Source organism: Lutjanus erythropterus, chromosome 14 (assembly GCF_056507025.1).
Source record: "Lutjanus erythropterus isolate fLutEry1 chromosome 14, fLutEry1.hap2, whole genome shotgun sequence".
NCBI lineage: Eukaryota > Metazoa > Chordata > Actinopteri > Lutjaniformes > Lutjanidae > Lutjanus > Lutjanus erythropterus.
The window spans coordinates 5,188,331-5,199,568 of record NC_139330.1 but is presented as its reverse complement, the minus strand read 5'-3'; the positions used below and the strand labels follow the sequence as shown (position 1 = coordinate 5,199,568).

The following is an 11,238-nucleotide window of genomic DNA, read 5'->3' as shown; positions in this document are numbered from 1 at the left end:
GAAACAAATTTGCATTCATGTAATTCAAGGCTGCCTGTTCGGTGCATCTAATTGGATCAAAAGTTGGTAATCTTGTAAAAAGCATATAGTAAGAGCGTAGATAAGAGCTCCTAAAGAACCGAGATTAGAGCAGCAGCCTGCGTTGCCACAGTAGTGTGAAAGATTCCTGACACTGAGACCATTTTTCACAAATTATTGAGCAGACGTTGGAAAGAAGAGTGAGGAAATATCTTCTGACCACATGTGCTTTGAATAAACTGCATTGTGCACTATGAGGCAATATTCCAAGGCGGCATAATACAACTGTGGAAATTGTTTATTTTCATCCATCCTCCTGCCACCATTCATCCATACTCCTGCCAGCAAATACAATGACATTGTTTCTGAGACAGCTGGGAAATGTTCTAGTCATCACCCCCAAAACCACGTCCCTGCCAAAACACTGTGCACTGAAAGTGGCTATGCGCAATTTGAGTTCAGACCACAGTGAAAACAAAGAAAGAAAACAAACTGAGATGACTTTTAACACTCGGGTTAAACAGCCAAATCAATGATGCTGTGTCACTGGCATGTTAAAGCAACTATATGGAGTTTTCAGCTGTTTGTCAAAGAGTCTTGATTTTATATTATGCTTTATTATGACTTACATAAGCAAATAAGACCATAAGCAAGATGATTGGCTGTTTTCGCTTTCACCTCAGGTTTGACTAATGTCATTTCAAGGTTAGAGCAATGTCTGTTGAGAACAGATTAACAAATCATGGAGAACTTACTGACATGCAAATTTAATACTTAACATGTCAGATACAGATAACTCAAGTGAGAATATGGACCAACTCCCAAACCCCCAGTCCTCATAGAAAAGACAAACATTTATTTCTACATGTATAAAACAAAAACTAAAATCAGGCATCTTGAAAGAACGAGTCCAGGTCCTCTGTCATCTCGGCCAAGTCCTGGGAGGCGTTTGCCACTGCCTCTCGAGTTGCACTGGATCCTCTGGTGGCAGAGCTGTCCTGCGACCTCTGTGGAGTGTCCATCTCTCGCTTGATGTCCTTGCCTCCACCCAACACTTTCTGGCTCTCTATAAAATACTGGTTGGGGTGATTGAGCGAGAAACTGGCGTCGTCAATCTGGCCCAACAAAAAGAAGAGAAAACACAGGCAGAGGAAGGTCAAGAGGAAGTAAGAATAGCAGTTTGTTTTCACTGAAGTGGCAGATAAGCAGCAAACTGACTGATTCAATGTCATGTCACCTTTTATAAGATCTGGTAACATCTGTTTCATTGGGGATGATGTGGAAAACCTAATTGACTAACAATTTACCAATTTATTAACAATAATGAGGACAGCAGGTTTTCATGGCCAAATTAGTGAGCTAAGTCTCTGACTAATTATTCCATCAGAGAACAGTGAAGAGACGAAAATGCCCTTTCAGAAAATAAAATGCCAAAATCACTCATTTTGAGTAAAAATCTATGAATCAATTAAAAGATGTAGTTCAAGCTCTTCCAAGTGCTCTTTTGGTGACCTTTTCATCTTTTTTAAACAACTACATAATTGTGATTCATGTTTTCAAATCCATTTCATCTTGAATGAGTAAATGTTTTAATTTACTATAACAGATTTGTACACAACAGTGTCAGTGTCTTCCAAGTGCCAAGTTAAGATCAGTAAGGAGGCATTTTACTTTTGCTATTTCTGCCTGTTGAGCCACTGGAGTGAAGAAAATATTTTTCTACACCAATTTTGAGGCACTTTAAGGGCAGTTATGTTCAGATTTTACTGCTTCCTAGAAACATTTTATAATGGATCTGCAGGGGGCTGAAAGGGTTGTTGAACAATACTGACTGCTTCTCCTGCTGCTTCACGCCGGCACTCTTACACAAAACATCCGTCTGTTAAATCTTCACTTTTATCAGCTAGTAGCTTCTTAAGAATGTGAATTCAATGTGTGCAAATTGTCCTGTGTAGCAAATAAATTCATTTTACACATGACTCCAGAACACATCTTTGTTTTTTTTTTCCATCAACTGTTTGCATGGACTAAATGATTACACGTGTAATGGTTATAAACAACAATGATCACAGTATTTTTCCATTAAAATTAGTAACCAGATAGGCCGGGGTTGCAAATGCCTATTCCCTAAAGAAGACTTAAAGGGACTGTAGTCATAATTTGACATTTTGGGAAAAGTTCTCTTTTGCTTTCTTGCCAAAAGTTTGATGAGAGATTTGATCCCACCATCATGTCTGTACATTAAGCTAGAGACAGGAGGGGGATAGCTTAGTTAGTTACCTCTTTTCCATTCATTTCCTTTAAAACCACAACTTGTCATCTTTATGTTCATGTTTGGCAACAAATTAAACCAATGAGATACAATTTGTTAATCAGTGGCCTTTAGAGGTTGTGGAAGTGTAGGTGGCTTTCTTTCCCCTCATCACCACAAGTGTTTTTCAATTTAATATGACATGTGAGCCCACCGCTGCAGCAGCTACAGACTATTGACAGAGTATTCAAAAGTATGGCTACACACATGTGGGGTCTGATAAAAAATAAATGCATAAAATGTGAAAGACTTGTTTCAGGAAAGCTGCAGTTCATATGGGATGAATTAGAAAACACAGGTATCAAATGTAATCTATTGGCATTACTTTAAGGGAACTGGTATCATATTTTCTTTAAATAATACCTAGCCCTGCTCATCAGCACAGACATAAAAACAAGCCTATTGTCATGGCCACAAATTATGTCAATTTCTGCGGTTACTCAACAATTCATCCAAGTCTTCCAAAACAACATGCTTAAAGTTGTGTTGCTTAATTAATTGGTAACTTATGGGAGTTCTAAAGAGCAATGCATGGTGTATTTGACAGTATTTGCAGTTAATCTTATTGAAAGTGAGTTGTGACAGCACATGCACGTGATATTCAAAACAATCACAGTAAATTTCTCTACCATGTTCCAAGTGGTTTGGTATGTTATACTGCTTTAATACTGTGAAGTGATGTTAACAACTGATGCCAAGTCCAAACCTTGAATTTTTATGAAACCATCCAAAATCATAAGCTGTGTGCCAAACTCAGCTGAATGTCATGCATTTAATGTCACAAGTAAATATGTTGTGAGTTAGAGACCTTGTTTTTTCCCCCCCAGTCGTTGCTTTTCTTTACAACAGGGACCTTGAGTGTGACTGAAAGGGATGATGACTCAAGCATCCAAACTAAAACAGATTAAATTAAATAAGTATCCACAGGGGACAAAATAGATCCAAATGCTATAATAAACCTATAAAATTAAGTGGCTATGACAGCCAGCTAATGATGGAGGGGATGACAGTTCTGGGTCTCTCCTGAGCCTTCATGCATGAGATGTAAGAACCAAAACCCCCTGCCTCTGATACAGGTAGCCCCAGTTACTCCCTGCTTCAAATTAAATCTGTACTTACATTGTGTGTCAGCTCAAAGTACTTCTGGCACGCCAGCTGATAGTGCATCCCTTTAACCAGCTCCAGGATCTGCAAAAAGGGTTATAAAAAGTTCCAAGACACCAGGTTAAGTTCAAAGGAACAACGTGTACCTATTGCACACTCAAAAATGAACACTGCAGTCAAAATATTGCGTTGGAGATGTAGGCAATATATTAAATCAGTTGAATCCCTATTTAATATACTATCTATGGTTGAAGCAACATGTTTCTCCCTGCCCCCTCCTCCCAGACTTCAGGAAGCTCAGGGAGGCTGCAGGAGTGCAAAATGAAGATAACATTGTAATTTGACAATAAAAAATTAGGACAAGTCCTCCACTGTAAGTTGAACAGCTGTTTATAACTATTAATTGTCTGTCATTGTAAAGTTAAAGATTATTATCCTGAAAACAAAAGCTCACTGCTCGGAAAATACACACTCAGGAGTTGGTGTTCAGTGGCTGCCTGTCTCACTGCCTGACACACTCCATTAACATATTGCTCAATTTAACCGTTACAAACATCATTATTTCTTACGACTCATAAACAGACATTCTGCAAACATTCAGCATAAATTGGACCGATAATTAAAGAGAAATGGGCACACTAAAACAGCTGTTCTGGCCTGGAATTGAAATTTCAAAAGGAGGACAATCATTCTATGATGATTCACAGAAAATATATGACAGATTTCTCCTTTAAATTAGACTGTTTCCTTATGCTGTTGAACTATTGCCCTTTAGATACTGCCACAGAGCATTTACAGAGGATAATGTCAACATTTTGTGTTGTTGCAGCCCTGTAGTCAAAATTGTTTTAATTGGCTACCTCCACAAACAATCCTCATAAATCATAATGACAGCAGTGAAAACATCCTTCAAGAGATCTTTGCAAAAGTGATGAAAACAGATCAGGCTTATTTGGGCTGAATTATGTATTCATGCCCGGAGTCAACCCTTTGTAGAACAACCATTCAGGTCTTCTGGTACATTTCAATTTTGGGATTTCCAGTTTTTTTCTGTTCTGTTCTTTTCTTCTATGAAAAAGAAAAAACAGACTTTGCTTGGGTCACAGAAGTGCCCTCACATTCCTGTACTAAAAACCACTGCAGTGTTAGTGTGACTGTATACTCGGGGTGACTGACCCGCTGAAAAATAAATTCAAGGTCTTCAGCATTCACAAAGAGAAAGAGAGAGACTCCTCTGTAGAATCTGTATTTGGCTCCTTCATTATTCCCCATATTCCTGAAGGCCGCCTCCAGCGTGATACTGCCACGAGCAAGCTCAACACTGGGGCTGCTATTAGATCAGTGACGAGCTGTTCTTAGTCTCTGCCAGATATTGCAGTTTTTATGATTTTGTTTAATGGAATACGAGGAACATTTGCAAAAATGCACACAAAAGACTTATAATAAAGGGCGAACAGTGGCTGTGCTGTGAGTTTTATTTCTAGTTTCTCTCGTGCAAAAAGGCAAATATCACACCTCCTATTTGAGAGATTTACTCTGGAGGCTTCTTAGGGGATTAGAGAAACACACTGAATATCCACCAGACACCTGAACATAGTTAAAGCTATCTACACATTTCAAGTTTTTCAGAAACTACTATTGTTGGAAGACGCTGTAAATCATCAATCGAAAACAACAGTAAAGCAAATCAAGATCTGATGTGTGTATCTATGTTGATTTTCACTACATTTATTTACAGACATTCATGGATGAAACCTACTCATTGTAGTGTTCCTGATTTTTCATCATTCATCCTATGAAATATCATTTCCTCTGGCATCACCATGATCTGAACACTTGTCTTTTTCAGAGAAATATCTCAACATCTATTGCATCAATTGCCCTTGAAATAAATACTCTAGTGATCAATTAACATTTCAGCATCAGGTTATTTTTTTAAATGTTTAATAAAGGGCTGCAACTAATGATTATTTCATTGTCAATTAACCTGTTGATTATTTTCTCGATTAATCAATCAGTTACTTGGTCTATAAAATGTCAGAAAATGGTCAAAAAGGTCAATATAGATAAGATATTCGCTTTACTGTAATAAAGAATTAAAGAAACCAGAAATATTCACATTTAAGAAACTGGAATCAAACAATTGATTTTTTTTATTAAACAAATTTCTCAATCCAGTTAATTAATCAGTTACCGAAATAGCCGGAGATCGATTTAATAGCTGACAACTAACCGAATATTGGATTAATTGTTGCAGAGCTAGCACAAGACTAGCTGCTAAACTAATGACATTCCCATCAGCCTCAGCTGTACTTTGTGTTTAGTGCTAATTACTAAATGTTATTTTGCTAACACATTAATCTAAGATGGTGAACATTGTGCCTGGTAAATATCAGCATATTAGCACTTTGACATCAGCAGTTAGCTCACAGGACAGATGCGCGTACAGCAGTAGATTATTTGTCTTGTCGTGCTGCACCCTGTATCACAAAACTATTGTCAGCACAATGTCTCTCTGTTTCAATGTTTATTCTTCTCAGAAGTCAGTCACAGGTTGGTGTCTGCCATCTGCCCTGCAATGGTTAGTGCCAAGTCTGTGCTGCCAATACTTTCAACTTGTGTATTTTCTATACCAGCGGTTCCCAAACCGTGTGCCAAGACACACTGGTGTGCTGCGAGTCCAGGCGGGCCTGAGATTTTGTGACAACCATACATTATTGTTGCAAACTATTCAAAAAGTTAGGAATTAATTTTAATTTAGAAAATACTGTACTTTATATATACTCATTTCCCAATATTGTATAATTATATAATAAATATATGTAATTCTACATGCTACACAAAAAGCCTTCAAAAAAACTTCCTTTTTTTTTGGTCAAGCAAAGGGAGGGCTCTACCAGTCAGCATGAAAGGGTCAAAATTCACACCACAGGGTTAATTTATACCGATGTACTTTCTATACTGTTCATACCATCCACCCCTAAAGTGAATCCCAGTTTTTCCATTTGCACAGCTGCTGAATTGTGGGAAATATTAGAGTTTGATTGTTTTTCTCCACCTGCACTCCATGAACTCTGTCTCTCATTGGCTAGTAACTATTTCCACTATTGGTAATAGAGGTTTTTTTTTTTGCATGGATATGAATAGAAGTGGACCTTGAGATTTTTGCTGGATGTTTAGTGTGCCTTGGCCACAAAAGTTTGAAAACCACTGTTCTATACTATAGTTACTGTAGATGGATTTTTATCAAAACTCAGTTTCTAAGCCAGGGCCCAGTGAGTCACACCATTTGTCGACTTGTGAATGAGTTTTTTATTTGACACAGATTTTATAAACCCATGGACAAAATAAATTTATAATTGCCAAGTTTCATGAGATCAGAGGACAAATATAATACAGACTATGTTAGAAGCGGTTAATGACGGCTGGAGGGCTGTCTGACTATTTGAGAGACCCGCTGTTGACAAGACGGCACCCACCTGACTGATTCCACTGGGAGACACTTTGTAGAACTGAAGCTTCTGCTTCAGCAGTTCTGGGTCGCTGTGTCGGAATGGACATCCTACAAACATAAAATGAATTTAAATAAATACATATATAAATAAACAATTAAGATAGCATATTGCTTGTTTCATTGACAGGAGGAAACTCAGCATGTGATAAAAGACTTTGGTAATGAAAAATGTACACAGTCAGTTGTGCCAGTATTTCCAAGCCAAGTACTTTAACTAAAAAGCCTGATAATGACAGCTGAGTGGCTTATCACATGGGTAATGGCTTCTTCCAACAGCCGTCAACTCACCATGATGGTCGCCTTGGCTGGGTGGGTTTGATAAAATCACCTTCATGCAACTGTAGGGGGTGTAGTCTGCTCGCTTGCCTTCTTTGCCAAACATGTGGCGGATGCCGTAGGCATATGCTTTGTCAAACTACAGAGAGAGGGAGAGAAGACGGGAAAGAGGAAGCGAAGGCATTAGTGAGGATGAGAGTGTAAGAGGGACAAGGTTGGGGTGAAAAGAGACATTGTCATACATCATGTCAGATTTGACAGGGTGTTTTCCTCAATGAAATATAGAGCTATTAGAGAGAACCTGCTGTAGTGGTGTCGCCACACCGAGATAGCTGAATTATGAATACCGTGATATGACCATCTTTCCCTCTCATCACTTGTGGCCCTTGTCCTGCAGAGCACTTTGATATACTATGGAGAGTATATTTTAAATAAATTAATAAATGACAGAAATCCCAAAACAGTGTTCCAGTATTCAGTGAAATGTCCCCACAATTCCTACCTAAAAATGCAGCACTTCCATATTTACTGTTCACTGAGACCAGTAAGTGACCAGATTTTAATTTGGATACATTTTCTCTGGCCCAGCTCAAAGTTTGTCTTGACAAACAGGCTTCATTCACAGTTGGACAAAACTAGGCATTGCCCAATGTAATTAAAGCAAAGCACATAGTTTGTTGGAATTTAAACCTTGCTGTAATGTGGTCATAGATATATTTCTATCTGTGGAAATCTTTACACGAGCTCCCGAAAAAGCAAAACATCAAAGTCAAGGACACAAGTGAACCGTATCAATAAACTTTTAAGTGGCTGACTTCTGCAAACCCTCACACCGTTTTCTGTCCAGTTTGTTCATACTCTTCAATCTTCGTGGTGAAACCCTTTTTATATGTACAGTGCTTATGTGCAACCATAAAAAATGAATTACAGGGACCCTGCCTCTAAAAATCAAACAGTAAAATACACACAGTGTGCCTCAACAGTGGCAGAACACAATCACCATGACTGCACCCATCATAACACATTAATGTTGCAATAAAACCCTTGAACTTGCTAATGTGACAAGCTGCAGTGGCAATTTAAAAATCCATAAAATCTTCTTTAAGTACAATAAATCAAATATTAATTATGTAGAGCTTCTAGGGATTCAAGAAGCCACTTCCTGATTTAAGACCCCCCTACTCTATTAAAGCGAATCTTGGAACTCCACTGGCACTAAAGTGTGTTTAATATGTATTATCTGAAATAATTAGGAAATAAAAAAAAATCCTATGTGGTCTAAAAAAAGTGATACAAAGACTTAGGAATGATATTAAACTTTCACTTCTTCCAGGTGAGACTGAGGTGTCTGCTTTCTTTTTCTCAGCATGATGATTATAAAGATATAACTTCACAAGAACAGATTATAAACATGCCCTTGTTTAAAATAAAAGGATTAACCACAAACAGCTCTACTGCTAAACCTTCAAAAATGAAACTAATGTGTACTAACAGAATAGAGTGAAATATTTTGACTTTTGATTTGTCCTAAAAAACAGTTTTCAGATTCCCCTCAGCAATCAGATGTACAAAGCAGCTTGCAATTTTCTGTCAACTTGTCCTATATTTTATGCACACTGAAGGCAACCTCTCTAAATAATACAATATTTTCAATGTTTTTTTTAATCACCAACTGCGTTCCTACACTTCAGCCTACACTTCAGATAATCCTGGATATACTCTAATACAGCTGACCTCCAAACTGAGGGAATTCAGAAAAACAGAGTCTAAACACAAGCACAAAAGATGCATTAAAGGAGCAGAGCCTCAGCTCTTCTCGTGCACATCTTGGCTCATGGGGCTACATCACTGTAACATCCCCCCACACTCTAGGACACATTCACAAAAACCTGCGGCAGTGGAGACAGAGAAATAGGACACAATCAAAGGGATTACGTACGTGTGTGTGCGTGCATGTGTGTAAACTTGGCATGGCTTCTTAGGCTCAGTCCATAGTGACTGATATGCCTGTAGCTCCAATTCCTCTTGTATATGTAATACCATTTAAAATACGTCCCTTTTTAATCTGCACTACAGGCCTTTTCATAGCCTGTGAACAATGAAAGGTGAAGGGACTATAAAATACTGCAAGTGCACACAAGTTGAGAAGTTTGATGTTGCAGAAAGAAAAGGATCGCTTTTTAAAAGGTCATTTACACACAATGCACAAGTAGGATTTTAAACTAAAAGGCAATGGAGACAAATTAGAACTGCATCGTCCCTAAAACACTGTGACAAGCCTGCTGCAAACCCATCTACTGGATGAAGAAAGCTTAATGTCATTGGAAAGGAAAAGCACAGGTGTAAAAAATACAATTAATGATGGCCAAATCCCATTTACCTGCTTTAGTTTCAGGGGCCTGGTGTTGTGCATGCTGTCACACTGTCACAGCTTAACAGGACACTAGAATAAAACCGAGCCATCCTTAATGTTATTAGTAACACCTGTGTTTTTCCTATGACCAGTCAAAACATCTGCTGTGAAAAAGGCCTATTATATCCAGACAAATACTGAATTTTCAAGGCTGATACCTCAGGCTGACCCCTAAACTGTTCAGTGAGAAGAGTATTAGTCAACCATATTTTCATTTATTCATTAGTCACAGGAAACTCCAACTCCATTTGGGAGCTGCGCGGGGATTTTTGCAACACAGAACATTTCTCTTGTATTACTGTAGTCACTGGTGCACTGCTGCTAACTGTGCTGTGGTTACCATTAGCTAGTTAGCTCAATTAGCAGTCTGATTAGACGGGGACACATTCTCAGAGACTAATGAAGGCCAGTCTGATGACCGGGGACACAGTACCTCATTGATTTAACATTACAGCGACTGGCAAGGACTCTGACTCCAGACACACCGAAGACACAGCGGGTTCAGACATAGACAAGAGGCAGGGAGCGAATGACGAGTGAGCTTGTAACTTAGCAAGTTAACAGTATACATGTATGTAAGTATACACCATCCTTTGTGTTGATAAGTTTGCAAATATTTGTTACTGTGAAGTTGGAAGTTATTCATTCCTGTGTTTAGAGCAATGAGACTTATGAGAGATTATACGCTGTTCAGTCTCCTGCTGAATGTTCCAGCACATTCAGAAACAAACAGTTTTTGCTCCTGGCAAAATGATATACTTAATTCTTTTGTTGATTAATGGTTTAAAACTGAGAACCACTAGTTGACTGGGAAAACATTTAGTTGGGTGCAGTCCTACTGGTGCCTAAAAAATTGAGAGTTTAAAAGTTTCACACATTTTACAATTGAAAATTAAACATATTAGTGCAAAAACTGTTATAGCAAAATGGTTTCTGAATAACCTCAAACATACCTTTGGTATTTCTGTACTGCAGCATCTAATGATATGATATAGTATGTGATAAACTAATATCATCTATGTGTCAGTCTAGCCCTGGGGTACACTTCTCAGTAAAAGAAATGCCACTTGGAGTTACATAAATATATATATTTCAGCAAGAGCAATGAAATGAAGAGCTATTCCCTACTTTTTTTCGTTTTGATCATTTGTATCAGACAGTGATGCATAGGCAGATATCCTGTTTATATATAAAGCTACTTTCAAATTTTGTTGGTTTTGGAGGCCTCTTTGGAAAAAAGCGGTGTTTCCACCATAATAACTACAACATAGAACGTTGATAAAAAAAAATGTTCTAAATAAAAAAATTCTCCTTCTTCTTTAACTGGCCAACCTCACTATAACTTTGCCTGGAAACAAGTAAAGACAAGATTGTTTCAGCTCGTTTCACAGAGGTTCTGACACCATGGCAGCAATGAAGAAGAACTATCTAGAAATAGCCGATTTTCTCACTGATGTTCTCACCTGCTTATGCAGGTCATACAGAGGTATCTATAACTGTTGTGGTAACTATGGTATCTTTAACTCATGACAGAAAAAAAATGTTTTAAATTGTAGAAGTCCCAGTGAATTCCTGGCTCCTGATGAGAGAATGATTCTACTC

General features: G+C 38.0%; 1 protein-coding gene across 1 annotated transcript in view; it reads right to left on the bottom strand.

Moving 5' to 3' along the window:
- Nucleotides 1-298: 298 nt before the first annotated feature.
- Nucleotides 299-11,238, bottom strand: part of prim2 (DNA primase subunit 2) — a 31,867-nt gene continuing 20,927 nt past the window's right edge. Inside the window, exons 11-14 of the mRNA XM_084736638.1 lie at nt 7,236-7,362; nt 6,913-6,995; nt 3,449-3,517; nt 299-1,133 (exon numbers count right to left, since the gene is read on the bottom strand). Of these exons, the coding sequence (XP_084592764.1) occupies nt 906-1,133; nt 3,449-3,517; nt 6,913-6,995; nt 7,236-7,362 (507 nt within the window). The 3' untranslated portion in view covers nt 299-905. The remainder of the gene's footprint in view (nt 1,134-3,448; nt 3,518-6,912; nt 6,996-7,235; nt 7,363-11,238) is intronic.